The sequence below is a fragment of the Vipera ursinii genome, assembly GCF_947247035.1.
Source record: "Vipera ursinii genome assembly, chromosome: 5".
Lineage (NCBI taxonomy): Eukaryota > Metazoa > Chordata > Lepidosauria > Squamata > Viperidae > Vipera > Vipera ursinii.
Genome location: NC_139518.1, coordinates 45,457,210 through 45,477,384, shown reverse-complemented (window position 1 = coordinate 45,477,384; position 20,175 = coordinate 45,457,210). Strand labels below are relative to the sequence as shown.

Genomic DNA, 20,175 nt, shown 5'->3' with positions numbered 1-20,175 from the left:
AGCCAGCCGCTATGGATGCCAGCTAGGTTACTCCAGCAGAAGGACCACTTGACCGTTACCTTCAGGCGTTTAAAGAGATATTCGGAAAGCATCAAGTTTAAATACTGCTAAAAAAAAGTACTACATTTTCTCTCTTATGACAATAATTACTAAAAAAAATTGTGTGGTGTTGTTTTTAGCAAATCTAAGGCAAGAAACACAAGAAAACTGAAAGTCCTTATATAGGTTTAAAACAGCTGTCAAGTAGGGAAAGCAAAAATAAAGAGAGAACTCCCCAAAATCCAAAGAAAGAAATACAAAAATCTAAGACCTATTCCTGAAATTCTTAAGCTTTGCCTAAACATGAAATGCTGCTTCTAAAAATTGGCCCACTTCTTTCTAAACAGGGTAAGATCTCACAGATAATGTGGTAATCACATTAAACTGGATGACTCAGATCATAGGCCATATATCACCTAGAAATGTTCACTGAATTAACAAGCAGTAATCAAGGCTAATAATTCTGAAAACTAAAAAAGGTTAATTATTAAATTAAGTTAACTCTCAGCAGCTTTCGATACCATCGACCATGGTATCCTGCTGCGGCGTCTCAGGGGATTGGGAGTGGGAGGCACGGTTCTTCGGTGGTTCTCCTATCTCCTGGGACGTTCGCAGTCGGTGTTGGCAGGGGGGCAGAGATCGGCCCCTAGGTCTCTCGTTTGTGGAGTTCCTCAGGGGTCGGTTCTCTCGCCTCTCCTGTTCAACTTCTACATGAAACCGCTGGGTGAGATCATTCGTGGTTTTGGAGTTGGGTATCATCAATATGCTGATGATACCCAACTTTTTATTTCGACCCCAAACCACTCCAGTGATGCCCTCGCTGTGATGTCCCGTTGCCTGGAGGCGGTTCGGGTCTGGATGGGGAGGAACAGACTTCAACTCAACCCTGACAAGACTGAGTGGCTGTACATTCCGGCATCCCGGGACATTCAAAATGTTCCATCTCTTTTTATGGGGGGTGAGTCTTTACCCCCCGTGGATAGGGCGCGCAACTTGGGAGTCCTCCTAGATTCACGGCTTACCTTAGAAGATTATATAGTAGCCGTGACTAGGGGGGCTTTCGCTCAGGTTCGCCTGGTGCGTCAGTTGCGGCCCTATCTAGACCGGGAGGCCTTGTGTACGGTCACTCATGCGCTCGTGACCTCTCGTCTTGACTACTGCAATGCTCTCTACATGGGGCTTCCCTTGAAGACCACTCGGAGGCTCCAACTGGTACAGAATGCGGCCGCGAGAGTTGTCTTGGGAGTTTCCCGGTACTCCCATGTTACACCTTTGCGCCGCGAGCTGCATTGGTTACCAGTTGTCTTCCGGGTGAGGTTCAAGGTCTTAGTGATGGTCTTTAAGTCCCTACATGGCATGGGTCCGGAATACCTCAGGGACCACCTGCTGCCGGCGTCAACTCCCCTCCGCCCTGTGCGTTCCCACAGAGAGGGCCTCCTCAGGGTGCCTCCGGTCAGAGAATGTCGCCTGGTGGCCCCCAGGGGGAGGGCCTTCTCTGTGGGCGCCCCGGCTCTGTGGAATCAACTGCCGATTGAGCTCCGGATGGCACCGGATCTCCGCTCCTTCCGGCGCGGGTTAAAGACCCACCTATTTGAACAAGCTGGCCTGGCCTGATGGGGAGTTAACTTAGGGTTTTAAATTTTTGTATATTTTATTGTTTTATTGGGCATTAATTTAATTCTATTTTAACTTTTGTATTTTTGTATTTTTATTATATGCCCTGTTCACCGCCCTGAGTCCTTCGGGAGAAGGGCGGTATAAAAATTTAATAAAACTAAAACTAAACTAAACTAATTATAATGAACAACCTTTTAGCATCGTCTACCAGCAGGTTTCTCATGCAATATATAAATTTTTATATATGTGTGTGTGTGTGTATGTATACACACATATACATACACGTGTGTGTGTGTGTGTGTGTATAAAACAATAAAATCAACTCAATCAAATAAGAATAATCATAAGTATTCATTTTTCTCTAATAAGAGAATTCTAAATGTCCTTAAAGCCCCAATGATGGCAGAGTATTCCTGTTTTCTTAATCATAATCATAATAATAGTAATGTTGGAAGGGACCTTGGAGGTCATCTAGTCCAACCCCCTACTCAGGCAAGAAACCCTATACCATTTCAGACAAATGGCTGTCCAGTCTCTTCTTAAATACTTCCAATTTTGGAGCATTCACAGCTTCTGGAGGCAGGTTGTTCCAATGGTTAATTGTTCTGTCAGGAAGTTTCTCCTTAGTTCTAGGTTGCTTCTCTCCTTGATTCGTTTCCATCCGTTGCTTCTTGTCCTGCCTTCAGACGCTTTGGAGAATAGCTTGACTCCCTCTTCTTTGTGGCAGCCCCTGAGATATTGGAACACTGCTATCATGTCACCCCCTAGTCCTTCTCTTCATTAAACTACACATACCCAATTCCAGCAGCTGTTCCTTATTTGTTTTAGCCTCCAGTCCCCTAATCATCTTTGTTCCTCTTCTCTGTATTCTTTCCAGAGTCTCGACATCTTTTTTACATCGTAGTGACCAAAACTGGATGCAGTATTCCAAGTGTGGCCTTACCAAGGCACTGTAAAGTGGTATTAATACATCACGTGATCTTGATTCTATCCCTCTGTTAATGCAGCCTAGCACTGTGTTGGCTTTTTTGGCAGCTGCAGCACACTGCTGGATCATATTGAACAAGGTACCACCTATACTATACCTGTGCATTTCATTTTTCCTGCCTAAATGCAGAACCTTACTTTTTTCACCATTGAATTTCATTTTGTTAGATAGCGGCGCCTAGTGTTCAAGTCTGTCCAGATCCTCCTGTATCTTAAGCCTATCTTCTGGAGTATTGGCTATTCCTGCCAGCTTGGTGTCATCTGCAATTTTGATCAGTTCCCCATCTATCCCTTCGTCCAAATTGATGAAGATGTTGAAGAGCACTGGGCCCAGAACGGAGCCCTTGGGCACCCCACTACACACTTCCCTCCATGTAGATGCGGTTCCATTGAGGACCACACGCTGAGTACGACCAGTCAGCCAGCTACGAATCCATCTGGTGGTGATGCTGTCTTTTTCCAAAGTTAATATTTCAATGCTTGCATGCTACATTTGTTAAGACAACCACTACTAAAAGGTAAAAATTAGAAGGTGCAGAAATAAATAATAATAAAGTTCCTAAGGGAATAGCAGGCATTTGTTGGCTAACCAGGATACAAGAACTAGCTACACTGAACCCCAAATTGCCACATAAGTGTTCAAAAACACCGGCTGAGAGGGAATTATTTACAAATTGGGCCAAGCATCAGCCACATCCTCCAGGGAGTAAATCAGAGGATCAGCTTCTTTCTTATGAATAAGGGTATCAAACCTTCCCAAAGAACAACTTACTACAGATCCAGAGAGAGGGAAGGCAATTAGGACAGGATACTGTTTACACTGGCAGGCTGATTGTCAATGATCAAGCAAGCAAAGACATTTTGCCAAAAGTGACTTGAGAACTAATTTTAAAACAACACATCCAAACATATCTTATAAACAAAAGCTGAGACGCACTTAGCATATAACTTAGGCAGGAAAAAGGTACCTTTGTTATGAGTCACCATATAAGTGTAAGAAAATGACATACATGAATGTGAAACTTGACTGCTGCATGTAAAATGCAACTGAACCAGCAACTCCATGGATAATCTAGTATACTGGGCTTCCATGAAAGCAATAAAACTAATTGAAGGCCTGCCTTAACTGTAGCTTTTATTACATGAAACGTGATAGATATCATGCTCTAGAATGCTTCAAACTACAGATAGTCCTCAACTTACAACTGGTTGCATAACAACCACTCAAAATTATGATGGACTTCAAAAATAACTTACAACCTGTTCTTGAAATTGTAACTACAACAGACAGCCCTACAGTCATGTGATCACATTTGGGGGCTTGACAACTGGCTTACAAGACCAGCTGCAGTCATGTGACTGCGATTTCAACATTTTTAAAATCCTTTTGATAGAAAATGCCAAAACATTACTCCTTGCTATACTGGATTTTCTTAATGACTGCAGTGATTTGCTTTATGACTGTCATATAAATGATCACAATATTGAGACCAGTCATGTGGCCTCTTGATTTATGAATGCAATAACTGACAACCAAAATTCAGAATTCCACTGTGCTCGTACATTGAGAACTACAGTAGTTGTATGCTGTCTACACCCTTTTTTGCTTTTTCTTGTTTCTATAAATCTTACCCTTGCAAGGCACCCACCATAAAATCATAGAAGTATATGTTCCTGACAGTGGGAATATTAGAACAGATTGGAAATTCTGCTGATACAGAAACCAGCAGAAAATATCAGAATCAACACTGAGGCTAGCCAAAACAGTTTCTATGATGACACATTGCTTATTTATTCCAATTTGTTAAATGTTGCTTTCTGATTAGAATAAAATATCTAAAGCAATTCACAATCAAACAATGGACTAGTTCCACAATTATGTGAATAAACTTCTACCTGATAAATTTTTCAAGGATCTGGGGGGTTTTCTAATGGAGGAGATTATAAAGCACCTCGATTTGTTTTATACCTAACCGTCAGTCTCCTGATTCCTCTTCTCTCCTGATCTTAGCCCAGAACTCTATTCTCATGTCTTGGTACAAAGCAAGGCCTGTATTGAGCCCCATTTGAGTCATACCAAATTACTGGTCCTTGTATTTCAAGGCCTCCGCCAATCACAATCACCCACAAATATCTGTCTGCCTTTATTTCTCCCTAGGATTCTCTCTTTAAGTTGCTCTAAACAGGGCCTTCCTGCTATTCCCTCTAGGCTAGGGTGATGGTTTCCAGATTCCAGTCTTTTATGAATTTTAGCCCCATAGTTCCTAAAGGACCCCCCTGTAAGAGGGATTTAAAAATCTTTATTACCGGTATATTAGTGTTCTGATATCTTTGGGGAGACTATTCCAAGTGTATTGAAAAGTTGCACTTCTAGCATTCCAACCCTTCACTTCCCAGCAGGCATTCTCTACAACTAACAGAGCTTCAAAAAGATGCCAAAGATCCTGGTGAAGATGATGAACGATCTACTTCCATATATTAATAGAGGACAGACAAATTAGGGCCATTTCTAAAGGACAACTGAAAGCTCTTATTATACAGAATAAAAAGTACCTATTTAAATATTGGGTTCTTAGCAGTTTAAAGCTAGTATTTGGAATTAAGCTAGAAAGAAAATATTGACAGTAGATTAAGCTAAGGTTAACAGTCTGAGACCATGTTTTGAATTAGGGTTTCAAAAGTATCTCCAAAACTAAATTTCATTAAGTTAGGAAACAAACAAGTAGAATGAGTTTACACAAGATATTTAATCAAACAAGTAAAAGATCCACCTGCTGATGCACACAATATCTTACATTCAGTTAGTTCTAACTTAAGGGGTAGTGATGGTTATACAATCTGCAGTTATTTAGTAGAGGCATGCAGGTCTTAATTAAACTTTACAAGAAATCACACTCACACAAACACACACACATATGCACCCGTGCACACAAACAATTTGAATAAAAACATATACAATAAAATGAAAAATAAAAACACTACATAAACCTTTAAGTGCAATTAAAGCACAATTAAAAGCCATCTAAAAGCCTGGAAAAATAAAATGGTTTTCCACCTGTAATTATTTATTGTGTAAAGTAAACATTCACTTAGCTTTAACTTAGAACTAGATTCTGCAAAAACTACTTTAGGTAGCATTAAATACAGCAGATATAAGATATATTTATCTTATATCTTACACATCTTATACTTTTTATCTCTAATACTTAGAGATGTGAACTATGTGATGCAACATTCTCTCGTTAGTTATATCATTATCCTAAGGCAAGGAGGCAACAATTATAAAGTTCTCAGAAAATCCAGTTCAAACATCAATTGTATCAACTAGCTTGCCAATAATATGCACAGAATACATTTAGAAATCTGTTAAAAGAAATATTCACAAAAAGAAATATTAATTAACTTATGTGGGATCAGAAAATAGCAGCAGTTTCATCTATTTGTACAGAGTTCCCATAAGGGAGACTGCTACCCAGCTATCCACAGTATTTTTAAGAACACAGCTTTCCAACAGCACTACCAGGAAGAAATTCATTGAAAACCTAAATTTCAAGTATAATGTACAGTTCCTTAAACACAAGAGGAATGTCTGAGCTTTTTGAGAAAAACTTAATTAAGTCATGGAAGATTTTGTAAAGACAGAACAGTTAGCTGTACTCAAAATCTTGTTCCATAGCAAGGAACATGACTAGGTAGGTCTACTGGTGCAATCTAGCTCATTTCCAAAGTACATGCTAATCTCTGAGAATTAAGTTTTAATATCCCCTATCTCACTTGCAAAACATCCCTTCTGAGCATAGTGTATGGCAGAATTGCTATGCAAAGACCTGCTTGCTATCCCTCTGTAGTTTTCCATATCTCTGAATATGCTGCCAACAATAAGAAAACAGGAAACATGTCATCTTAACATGTCAGAATACAAAATTAGAAAAAGTCAGATAGCACGTTTTCCAACTAATCTATTTTAAGAAACAGCATAAACTTTCATGAACTTCAACTCACTTCATCCAATACCTGCACAGCTCATAAAACCTTATGCTTTTTTCATAAAATTGATTAGTTAGAGAATGTGCTACCAGGCTCCTTCTGATTTGGTTAACGTGGCTCTCCTCCTGCCATGTCAGAATACAGATTCAGTACGCTGAAAACACACACAGAAAAAGAGCCTAACAGAATTGCCACCAAAATGGGGACTCTATGTTGAGGTGAACATCTACAGCATCTCGATTCTAAAAATATGAAATTTATCACAGTGGATCCCATACAAAAGATTCTCTACATGGAAAACAGTCTCAGCACCAACAAAAAACAAAACTAGAACTTAACAATATTAATTTATTTATTTATTTTATTTATTTATTTATTTATTTATTAGTTTTTATAAACCGCCCTTCTCCCGAGGGACTCGGGGCGGTGTACAGAGGAAGGACGAAGAATACAGACCGAACAATAAAATAATAAGAAACACTAATGAACACAAACTGGGACCCCAATTAACGCTATCATGCCAGGCCAGCCTGCTGGAACAAAAAAGTTTTTAAGTCGCGACGGAAGGTACGGAGGTCAGGGGCCATCCGGATTTCGGTAGGTAAGGTGTTCCAGAGGGCTGGCGCACCCACTGAGAATGCCCTCCCCCTGGGGGCCACCAGCCGACATTCCTTGAGCGGTGGCACCCTGAGGAGGCCCTCTCTGTGGGAGCGCACAGGACGGTGGGGTGCTGACATCGGCAGAAGGTGCTCCCGTAGGTAGTCCGGACCCATGCCATGTAGGGCTTTGAATGTCATTGTTAGCACCTTGAACTTCACACGGAAGGCAACCGGAAGCCAGTGCAGCGCACGGAGGAGAGGTGTGATATGGGAGTATCGGGAGGCTCCCAAGAGTGTCCGTGCCGCCGCACTTTGCACCAGTTGAAGCTTCCGAGTGGATCTCAAGGGCAGCCCCATGTAGAGAGCGTTACAATAGTCTAGGCGAGATGTCACAAGGGCATGGGTGACTGTACGTAAGGAATCCAGGTCTAGATAAGGCCGTAGTTGGCGAACTAGTCGAACCCGGGAGAAGGCCCCCTTGGTCACAGCTCCAATGTGGTCTTCCAGGGAGAGCTGCGACGCTCCAAATTGCGTTTTCAGGTGAAATTACCTACAATCAAGTACTGGAATGTAGCATGCAGTACATTAGCACTGCATTTTAGTTATTTAACATTTATTTTAAAACTATGAGCACTGACCCTATGAAGAAATATGTCAGGCCTTATGATGGTAAGACTAAAAATGTACCTGACCAGAGTTCCCTCCAAGTGTAATGAAGTCTCACTCTGCACTTTTTCTGGTAGCAAAGCAGCTTGTGTACTATCTGAATACAGCATCTGCAGCAAGAAGAGAGGAACCCCCAACATAATTAGCAGCAAAGAATTGGGAGTGGTGTATACTTTCAATAAATAGTTCTATAAAGGATGTGTCATATAGAACTGCGACTAGTGAGATCAAGGCTGAAAATGATGAAACACATTAATATGCCCAACTATTTGTAAAACAGTAACGCAAATTATCAGTATTCAGTATATCAGTATACCACTGGTACATGTGAAAGAAAAAAAGGAGGTAGATGTGGAGTTATTAAATTTGGGGGTATTTAGTTTGAAATCGGAAATCTGAAGGTGGATTAAATACTTGGCTAATATTCCACATAAATAATCTAGGTTCCAAGAAAAAGGAAAATGAAACATATTTACCAGCTTTTTTTAAATTTGGAATTCAAATCAGTCAAACCAAGAATAGTGCTTCCAACTAAACTGGATATAATATTAATTGGGTTCACACCAAATGCAAAATGTAGCCTTGGTGGAGCAGTGGGCTAATGCCTCCTTAAGTAACACCAGCTGCCTGCAATTAGTGCAGGTTCGCATCCCACCAGGCTCAAGGTTGACTCAGCCTTCCATCCTTCCGAGGTAGGTAAAATGAGGACCCAGATTGTTGGGGGCAATTAAGCTGACTTTGTAATAATGCCGCTTGGGGGGTGTGTGAAAGCCCTAATAAGCAGGCATATACATAGAATGAAGGCTACTGCTAAGCTTGTAAGCCGCCCTGAGTCTTCGGAGAACGGCGGGATATAAATGGAATTAAAATAAAATAAAATAAATAAAATATGATTTGTATTATTTTGGGCTATATGTATTGCATGAACCCAACCATTAATACTTGCAAATCATGATTTATGGCTTAACACGTCCCCTGAACATAATCAATAATTGTTTATTCAATAAATCATAATTAACAAACAGGCTTAGCACATTAACCAGATCATTTAGATTAACAAAAGCTATGACCACTAATAGAAGTTTGAAAGCTACAGCACTCTAACCCATCACAATATCATATACTCAGAGTTACTAGAAGCTCACCCTGGTTCACACATAATACTAAACTGTGGCTTGTTTATTTAGGCTTAATATTATATAGAATCGCTCGTTATGGTTTAAAATTATGTTATATGAAAATCATTGAATATCTGTAGGGAATAGGTAGAGTGGGGAAAAAGTTCCAAAAGCAAAAATAAAAAAAGTTTTAGCTAGCCGTAGTACTGGAAATACTTGGAAGCTATTATTTCTGCCAAGGTTGGTATTAAAAAAATACTGAATGTAAGGCTGTCAAAACTTCTGCACCTGCCATATTCATTTTGCCTTCTTTTGAATAATCTGTACACAAATAGTAAGCCTGCATTCCATTTTCCAGAAAGGTGTCATGTTTAATTTTATACAATTGAGAGGATACATCAGCTTCTGTTCACTTAGGTATGCATTGAAACATAAAATTTGACCAGAGGGGCCTTTTTACATGCAACTGTGTGTAACCCTTTTGGTACTGTCCATAGGGTTTTCATAGCAAAGATACTGGAGCGGGTTGCCACTTCCTTCTCCAGTGGATAACTGGAATGACAGGCAAGTTTGGCCTTGGAGTACAAAATGAAGCAGGGCAACAGGCTGATAGAATTTTGTCAAGAGAATACGATGGTCATAGCAAACACTCTTTTCCAACAACCCAAGAGACGGCTCTACACATGGACATCACCAGATGGTCAACACAGAAATCAGATTGACTATGTGCTCTGCAGCCAAAGATGGAGAAGCTCTATACAGTCAGTAAAAACAAGACCAGGAGCTGACTGTGGCTCAGACCATGAGCTTCTCATTGCAAAGTTTAGGCTTAAACTGAAGAAAATAGGGAAAAGCACTAGGCCACTCAGATATGAATTAAATCATATCCCTGTTGAATATACAATAGAGGTGACAAATAGATTTAAGGAATTAGATCTGATAGACGGAGTGCCTGAAAACTATGGACAGAAGTTCGCAACATTGTACAAGAGGTAGCAACTAAAACCATCCCAAAGAAAAAGAAATGCAAGAAAGCAAAATGACTCTCTGAGGAAGCTTTGAAAATAGCTGAGGGAAGGAGGGAAGCGAAAGGCAAGGGAAAAAAAGAAAGATATGCCCAATTGAATGCAGAATTCCCGAGAATAGCTAGAAGAGATAAGAATGCCTTCTTAAATGAACAGTGCAAAGAAATAGAAGAAAACAATAGAATAGGGAGGACCAGAGATCTCTTGAAGAAAATTGGAGAGATGAAGGGAACGTTTCATGCAAAAATGGGCATGATAAAGGACAAAAATGGCAGGGACCTAACAGAGGCAGAAGAGATTAAGAAGAGGTGGCAAAATTACACAGAAGAACTATACAAGAATGAGCTTAACATCCTTGATAACCACAATGAGGTGGTCACTGACCTCGAGCCAGACATCCTAGAATGTGAAGTGAAGTGGGCCTTAGAAAAGCTGTGCAACAACAAAGCTAGTGGAGGTGACAGTATTCTAGCTGAGCTATTCAAAATCTTAAAAGACAATGCAATAAAAGTGCTACATTCAATTTGCCAGCAAATTTGGAAAACTCAACAGTGGCCACAGGATTGGAAAAGGTCAGTTTACATTCCAATTCCAAAGAAAGGCAGTGCCAAAGATGTTCAAACTATCGCACCATTGCACTCATTTCACGCTAGTAAAGTTATGCTTAAAATCCTACAAGCTAGACTCCAGCAGTATGTGGATCGAGAACTAACAGAAGTACAGGCAGGATTTTGAAGAGGCAGAGGAACTAGAGATCAAATTGCCAACATACGCTGGATCATGGAGAAAGCTAGGGAGTTCCAGAAAAACATCTACTTCTGCTTCATTGACTATACTAAAGCATTTGATTGTGTGGATCACAACAAACTGTGGCAAGTTCTTAAAGAGATGCAAGTACCAGACTATCTTATTTGTCTCTTGAGAAACCTATATGCGAGTCAAGAAGCAACAGTGAGAACTGGACACGGAACCACTGATTGGTTCAAAATTGGGAAAGGAGTCCGGCAAGGCTGTACTGTCACCCTGCCTGTTTAACTTATATGCAGAGCACATCATGAGAAAGGCAGGGCTAGATGAATCAAAAGTTGGAATTAAGATTGCCTGGAGAAATATCAACAACCTAAGATATGCAGATGATACCAGTCTAATGTCAGAAATTGAAGAAGAACTAAAGAGCCTCTTGTTGCGGGTGAAGAAGGAGAGTGCAAAAGTTGGGTTGAAACTGAACATTAAGAAAACCAAGATCATGGCATCCGGCCTCTCAATTCCTGGCAAATAGATGGGGAAGAAATGGAGGTAGTGACAGATTTCATTTTCCTGGGCTCCAAGATCACTGCAGATGGGGACTGTAGCCAAGAAATTAAAAGATGCTTGCTCCTGGGGAGGAAAGCAATGGCAAATCTAGACAGCACACTAAAAAGCAGAGACATCACCCTGTCAACAAAAGTGCGTATAGTCAAGGCTATGGCCTTCCCAGTTGCAATGTATGGCAATGAAAGTTGGACCATAAGAAAGGCTGAGCGCCAAAGAATTGAAGCCTTTGAACTATGGTGCTGGAGAAGACTCCTGCAAGTCCCTTGGACTGCAAGGCGATCAAACCGGTCAGTCCTAGAGGAGATCAACCCTGACTGCTCTTTAGAAGGTCAGATCCTGAAGTTGAAACTCAAATACTTTGGCCACCTAATGAGAAGGAAGGACTCACTGGAGAAGTGCCTAATATTGGGAAAGATTGAGGGCAATAGAAGAAGGGGACGAAGATGGAGTCACTGAAGCAGTAGGCGTGACCCTAAATGGACTCCAGAAGATAGTAGAGGACAGGAAGGCCTGAAGGAATGTTGTCCATGGGGTCGCGATGGGTCAGACACAACTTCGCAGCTAACAACAACGTACGTAACCCACCATTTTATTTATTTTTATTTATTTTTATTCCATTTATATCCCGCCCTTCTCCGAAGACTCAGGGCGGCTTACAAACTTAGCAGTAGCCTTCATTCTATGTATATGCCTGCTTATTAGGGCTTTCACACACACCCAAGTGGCATTATTACAAAGTCAGCTTAATTGCCCCCAACAATCTGGGTCCTCATGATTTTCCCTTTGGAGATATGCAACTACCATATTATGTTAAATAATTTAGGAAAGTAAAATGGAGATTCAAATCATTTTTCTTAATTTTTTGATGGACTGAACAGAAATATCATTGTTTGGAATTTTGAAGAGCTCTTAAAATTGGCTAGTTTCATGTAGTTGTTACTCACACATAGAGATCCATGGGAAATTCTTTCATCATGTGTGTTATTATGAATTCCACCATCAGATCTGCAAAAAAAGTCATACAAATATTTAAAGATACAGGATTTATAATGAGTTAACATTCTAACTGAAAAGTCTATCGTTCTTGGCTAGTGTTATCCACTGTTAACCCTAACCCTAGACATAACATTATTATGTACAACGATTCCAAGCTATACTTGTTGAGAAGAGAAAAATCCTATAGCTTGTGCAATAAGTAACTAAGGGACAGGAAATATAACTGTAATTTGGAAGAGAGGAGGGACTCCATTCAGTATTTCAGGGAATGTGAAGTAGCTGTTACAGAAATGAGTATATTATAAAAAAGCTGAAGCTTGCTCAAAAGTCATAAGCAAGGGCACAGAAGAAGGGAGAAATGAACCCCTGCTCTTTCACATCAGACTGTCATTGCCTCACAATTTCTAAGACACTGCTTCAACTGGATTATCTTCCTAGTGCAACAAGTGCCACAAAACTGAGAAAAAATCAAAGAGAGCTAAAAATGCACAAAAGTAAAGAAAAAAGAAAAATAGAAAAGAAAAAAGTTGCAAAAAAGAAGCTTTCAATCTTTACAGAAGTAAAGTTATAAATTTACTCTTATTTAATTTTTAGATTTTTTATCCCATCTTTATTAATTTATAATTAATAAAGGAACAAACATAATGCTCCATCCTTTTCTATTTTCCAACAACAACCCTATGAAGTTGAGAGATTTCCAGCCAGCAATAAATGTAGATATTGTCTTTCCTCTAAACCAATATGTGTATTTGAATCATTTTTTAAAAAAATAAAATTTATTAAAATGCTGATGTAAAACTTGATCCCTTGTCTTCTTCCTGACAAAATGCACCAACACACCCCTTGGAATATTTCTTTTTCTCACAAATCTTGTTTTTGTTTATACAATTCGTTGATTTTTGCCTCTGTGTCCTCCTTATCCCAATCCCTAAAAAAATTGCTGAAGATTTAATAATCTTTTCTCTAACATATTAAGCAGAATCCTCTGGGATCTCCATAAATCTCAAACAAAAATCCTTTTCTCTCATTTACAATAGAACCAGATTATCTACTGTAGTTCTCTTTCCAACTCTTTGTCTAGAACATCTTTTTAAAATTTCCACTTTGTCATTATTTTTTTTTTACATCTGCCAACATTTGTTTGATTTCTTTCATCTCCTCTTTTATCTTTATAAGTCATATAATGCCAATTGCTCAAACAAATTTCTGAAACAAATCTGGCATAATTCCCCTCTCTGTAAGTTGCTCTGGCGATCCTGTCTTTTCCTTCATTTTTGCCATTTTTCTATTGGTTGATATTATAATCCAAAACTGAAAATGTCTCAAGAAAAGAAAATAATAAAAGCAAGATTCCTTCTTTTTTCTATTTTGTCTTCTTGCACACTTAATACTTTTGCCTCACGTGGTATTCCATAGTTACAGAACAGCATCACAATCAGCATCTCCGTAATTACAGGCAACATCCCTGTCAAACGTATAGTTTTAACTTTTGTTTCGTAAAATCCAATTGTTTGCACTCTTTAATAGTAAACAAAAAGCATCCCATAAAGGTCCAGTTCACACTTTCACCCAAAAATGATATTTCAAAATAAATTTCCTTTGTCTATTTTCAATTTTATTGCATCCACTTATTAAGCTTTTTGCCAAAAGTTTTTAAATCTTTAAAACTCTTCTATTTGTAACCCAGAAAAAAATATGATTCACCAAGTGAATTTTTTTTTATCCTGCTGCTCAGAAAATCTCTTTAGCAGTAAATTAATTACATCTGAAATTGTTCAGAAAATGAGGCTCATACAAACCTTATGTCCATATAGGCTCCATTAAAGCTATGAGCTTGGTTGAAAACTCTTGACTATCAGCAACTGATTTCACGAGCCAACAACAAAGACCTCAGTTCCTGCAGATTACTGATAAAGGGTGCAACTAGGCAATCTCATGATCTTTCCTTTTTTCAGACTATGCCAGCCAGAATTTATTGTTTGATCACAAATCTCTGCTGTAATGCCCTTTTTTCTCCTTCAGAAAGGACCTTGCTCCTAGTATATTATTAATCCTCACAGCTCCCAGGAATTCCATTTCCACGATAGGGAGACATCACAGAAATGGTATCTGTGATGTCTCCCTATCTAGTTAGTTGCTTATCTGCCTGAAAAAGATAGATATTTTGTCTATGAACTAGGACAGTGGTGGCGAACCTATGGCACGCATGTCAGAGGCGGCACTCAGAGCCCTCTCTGTTGGCACGCGCACTGTCACCACCACCAGCAGGTCCATCAGGCCTCCACCGCTGCCCGGAGCAGGAGCCCCGCCCAGCACAAAGGAGGTGAAGCGGCCGACTAGCAAGCTCGAGTAGAGATGGTAGAGCAGAGGTCAGCAACCATTGTCGATTGGTGGACTGGAAGAAAAGGGAGGGGGAAGCATTTTACATGCGTGCGCGTGCGCACAAGGCCGCGAGCATGCACACACTGCAAATGGGGCGGGCCTATTGCCTGGGTGATACTCACTAGCCCTGCCCAGTTCTTGCGGGGTGCAGTGCCTTGCAGCACAGTGGCCTATTTTTGCTCCCCTGGTTTTTGTGTGCTAGAGGTGGCACTTGCCCCCCCCCCGAGGGCACCATAATGCTGATGCGCCCCTGGCACTTTGCAATAAATAAGTGGGTTTTGGGTTGCGGTTTGGGCACTCGGTCTCTAAAAGGTTCGTCATCAGTGAACTAGGAGTATGCATGAACTACAAAATGGTCCATCACAGAACTTTCATACCGTACTCCAACCCTCAAATGTTCCATAAAGAGAGCCATTAAAAGAAGCCGTTTAGTCAAGTGCTTCAGGCACTGGGCTAGAAAGCAAGAGACAGTTCAAATACTGCCTTGCCATGAAAGCCAACTGGGTGACTTTGGACCAGTCAAATCTCTCTCAGCCCAGCTCACCTCACAGGGTTACTCTTGTGGAGAAAATAAGAGGAAGAAGGTGTTAGATATGTTCATCGCTTTGAATTATTTGTAAAAACAATAAAGGAAGCACTTGGAACATTCAGCTTAGCATATTCCAAGGTCAGAATGTTTTTGAATGAAATATTTTGCAAAGCACTATTGTTAGCCTCTTACTCTTACATTAAAACTAAAATAATGGAATTACTTCTACTCCAATGGCAAACTAAGGGTTGATCTCTTCTTTTTGGCATAATAAATCAGAGATCTAACATGAAAGAAATTTTCCTTCAGCTGCTGTTTCATTGCATTTCCTGCCTTTTCTCCAAGAGCCCAAAGAGGTTTACATGTAGATCTCACTTCCTTTTATCCCATATCAACTCTGTGAGATAAACTGGGACAGTAAAGAATGTCTGGAACAAAGTTACGCAGTGAGTATCATGGATAAAAATGGACATGAACTCCAGCTTCTTATGATACTAATGACTCATAATTTGACTATCATCTAAAATTAATTTAGCAGCTAGATGTCTCTCTTAAGGTATTAATTCCAAGGAATAAACTTGTGAGAATTCCAAGCATCCCATCTTCCAATTGTTATTTATCTTTTCCACTGTTACTTATATAAAAAAAAACTGTAATTGCTACAACTGTCATTATATCAAATTGGCAAATTCCTATAGGAAACAAGTATCAAAAAGTTGTTTCTCCAATGTATAAAAATATCTGACAAAAATCTTAATAGCAGTTAAAATTGTTCACGAACTCCAAGTCTTACAGCACCTACACTCAGAAATATTTTACTCCAATACATAAACACAATATATTTATTCTAAGTTAACAAAATAACCCAAACAGCTTTGCTAGTTTTCCTCTATCAGTATTCAAAAACCTGTAAAACAGAGGTCCTAAAGGATCCTTGCATTCAGTCCTCTATAAAAACATTCTATACTTAATTGTATTTATATACAGCACTCACCCTATATAGGTAGTCCTCGACATACAACAGTTCATTTGGCAACTGTCCAAAATTACAAGGACAGTGAAAAAAGTGACTTATGACCATTTTTCAATTACAACCTTTGCAGTATTCTCATAAGCATGTGAGGTTCAGATGCTTGGCAATTGGTTCATATTTATGACCATTTTTGTGTCCCAAGGTCATGTGATCAACTTTTATGACCTCCTGACAAGCAAAGTCAATGGGGAAACCAGATTCACTTAACTACCTGGTTACTAACATATCAACTGCAGTGATTCACTTAACAACTGTGGCAAGAAAGGTCACAAAATGGGGCAAAATTCACTTAACAAATGCCTCACTTAACAACAAAAAATTGGGCTCCACTGTGGTCATATGTCAAGGACTACCTGTACAAAGGAATTTAACCACATAGTCCATTATGATCTAAAAGTATTTTAAAATAAATATATTCCCTCACTCTCCAATTAGTTTGTGATGGATTTGTCTAAAATGTTTTTTTACTTCTTGCCAAAAGAAGGAAGCGGTAGGTGGGAAGCATAGAACTGTATTATATTGGTAAATGAAATGCACTTCGGAATTAGGTTATAAATATCTCCCCTCTTGCACCAACCCTTTATCCCCCCACACCATCTGTGAAGAAGCTGTTGACAAAATCTGGCCAGTACACTTACTTACCCAGCACTGCACAAACTAGAGGTCGACAGGGAAGATTCTTATCAGCAGCTTTCTTTCTGTGTCTCATAGGCTTCAAACAAGTGAATATGAATTAGTCAGAAGGTATAAAGCAAGGATCACACAAACCACTATTTTCCATATAAATCAAACTGCTCAGAAAAGGAATGTTTTCATCCTCTCATATAGGTATCCACAGTTGGCCACAATAGTGGAAAAATCATGATGTTCACATGATGACATCATCATGCAAATCCAGCCTTTATCTGCTACCATTCTGATGTCAGATGCAAGTATGTAATTTTGGGAGTTTCTGTGAACTGCGTATTACTTCTCTTCCTGTCCCTGCAGAAACCACTATCCACTTCTATCCTACAGCAGTTATTTTATTAATTAGGCTTGAGCAAAAAGGTAGCTTAGGCAACTGCAATACCAACCAGAGCAGAGAGAAAATACTGAGATAGCTGAATAGATTTTCATGTTATGATTGTTCATTGCATCTTTATCTATCAACTGGAAAAAGAGAAGCAGCAGCTATTCACACAAGATGCTTACAGGCTGCCTTTGCCCAATGTACTTTGATTAGTTGACTTAGGGAGGGTTTAACATAACCCAGTCAGTGCATGAGTTAGAATACAGCAGATTTAGTTCAAAACAGGCCAGGGTTGTTTGTGGTTAAACTCACTTTCCTTTGACAGTTATGTTGTAAGAACACCAGAGAGAGTGTTAACAAAGGTTTAACTTTGTCTGCTGCTGAAACAAAATTAAATCCTACAGTTACTCTAAAAATGAGTGCTTTAGGAATTTCCACTCTTTCTCCATTCTATTTTTAACCTTTTCCTCCTGTAGTCACATAGTATAGGAAGAAACAGAAAGAAATTAATAGGGTTAGTAAATGTCCTGATTGCTTCTAAAAATGTTAAAAACAACAGGAAGTGATACATTTTAGCAACCACTGAAATAGCTGGGAACCCATGAAAAAATCCCATGGGATAGCAGATTGTCATATCATCTTAACGCTGCCTTGTCCACATATAAAATATGCATACATATATATTATTCCTTAAGATCTCCCTAGATCTAGTTGTCTCTCATTGCCTCAATGGAAATTGCTCTCCATTGTGTTCTACAAGCTCACCCCACTCAAGAAATTAAGATGAGGCTGCTTGCCCCTGACTATGAACCAGTCTTGCATTATGCAATGAACTACTGGAATAGGGGTGAGAAGATTAAGAAAAATAAGCCCAGATCACCAAGTACATTTACATTCACCAGAAACTTTGAGATGTTTACCAACATCACCATGCAAATGCTTAATACCAAAACATCCATTTTATTTATTGTGGTTAAACATCAACAACTGACTGTGTGGCAAACAGAATTAAATTAAAATAAAATTAAAAATACAAACTTACAAATGTTAAAATACAAATCAGCTGAAAAACATCAAACCCAAATCACTAATACAACCAAGAAGTGAAAGAGAAAAAAAAATTCTAAGGCTGACTTTGCCCTAGCAGAGTTCCTGATCAAGACAACTTACCATTCTGTGGAGATTTACACGAAAATTCATATTGTCATCATGCAGAAAAGCATTAGCATACTGGTCCTATGGAAAAAGAAAAATAACCAAAGTAAGCAAAATCACACATAACATCAATGTAGTACTGAAAGACAACATTTATGAATGTAACAATAAGTAAATATTACAAGGCTTCCGGTTTGCGTGTGCAGCGCTTGCAGGAAAAGTCCACTCCCTACCGTCCGATTTTTCTTCCTTGGAGGACCCTGAAAAGGGTCGAAAGTCGCCCTGGAGGGGCGACCACCGTGAGGAGGCCCTCCCTGTGGTCGTGGAGGGGCAGGAGCCCTCCGCTTGAATCTGGAGCAGCTCCTTTGGCCCAAAGAAGAAGAGACTGGCCATTAAGATGGCCAATCATTAAGCCGCTCCCTGCCGAAAGCCAAAAGCACTACCTAGCACTAAGACGCAATCTGGAGGACTTGGGTGAGATTTTACCTTTCTTATTCCCCTAACCACCTTCCTGTGGGACTCTTCTGAAAATCTCCTTCCCTTTTTTTTGAAAGAATGGCAATTATATACTTGGGGAATAAATTTGAAGCCTTTAAAAAAATCAAGTAACTCAGCAAAGAAATTAAGCAATTTTATTTGTACTTACTAAAAAGCTTCTATTTTTTGTGGTGATCTACAACCCTATTTTCTGTTCAAGCTGTGAATTAAGGGGAAAAAAGAATGGACTAATGCTACAAAAGTTTTATATTAATTTGGGGGGGAAAATTCTGTATCGCATTCTATATGCTATTGATGACATCTTGTGGCGAAACTTGGTACAGCAAGTAAATCTTTTTCCTATTGTGAGAGCTGACTGAGTAACAGAGCTGTCCTTGACATTAGTTTCAAAGATAAGTGTGGGAACACCTGGCATCGAAAACAATTCTTTTGGAGGTGGATAAGCATTGTCTCTTATTAAAATAGCCTCCATGGAAGATTTAGCTGTAAACAACAACAAAATGGATGAATACATCCCACCACTTAATTACAAACTAATACTGGACACAATTTTGGCAATGACAGAGCATATTAAAGCCAAACTGCAAGATAAATCTGACAACTTAAAGCCATCAAATCAAACTCTGCTCTTAAATGAAGAACTGACAATCCAAAAGCAAACAGAAGTGGAAAGTAACACTAAAATAGGAGACTTCAAAGAACAACAAATGCAACCTACAGAGAACCTTAAAGTCCAAATTTCAACATCAACTACAAAACTTACAACTCAAAAAGCAATAGTACCCAAAGAAAGCAACATTAAGAGTGAAGATATTAAAGGCCTTCAAGTACACAATGTTGAGGATTCAGCTAATCTAATGACAACCATAACACCAGCTACTGCTTTCTACCTAACCCAGATGGAATTGGAAGAAGAAAAAGACCAGACTGATCTAATGACAACTATATTACATCAGAAACTGAGCTATTAAAAGGAAAATTTTAATGGTTACAAAGGGGACACTTTCTTTGCAAAACTGATATTTGGATGGTCTCCCTGGATTCAAATAAGGAGTGTAGGAAGAAAGGGAGATACATTTGAGAATTTAAAGACACCAAAAGGGAAGCCTGATTGGCACAAAAGGAAGGTGAGAGTTAGATTTAAAAAAAATGAACTTGTCTCGTTTTTGGGATTTCTAAGGATAGAGTTCAAAAATATCTTTTAATGGATTAAGGGGA

At 39.2% G+C, this 20,175-nt stretch overlaps 1 protein-coding gene across 1 annotated transcript in view; it reads right to left on the bottom strand.

Annotated features, from left to right (window-relative positions):
* ARMH3 (armadillo like helical domain containing 3) overlaps positions 1-20,175 on the bottom strand; it is a 174,899-nt gene that overhangs the window by 113,349 nt on the left and 41,375 nt on the right. Inside the window, exons 17-20 of the mRNA XM_083364355.1 lie at positions 18,475-18,540; positions 16,935-17,004; positions 12,297-12,357; positions 7,917-8,005 (exon numbers count right to left, since the gene is read on the bottom strand). Coding sequence (XP_083220481.1) covers positions 7,917-8,005; positions 12,297-12,357; positions 16,935-17,004; positions 18,475-18,540 — 286 coding nt within the window. The remainder of the gene's footprint in view (positions 1-7,916; positions 8,006-12,296; positions 12,358-16,934; positions 17,005-18,474; positions 18,541-20,175) is intronic.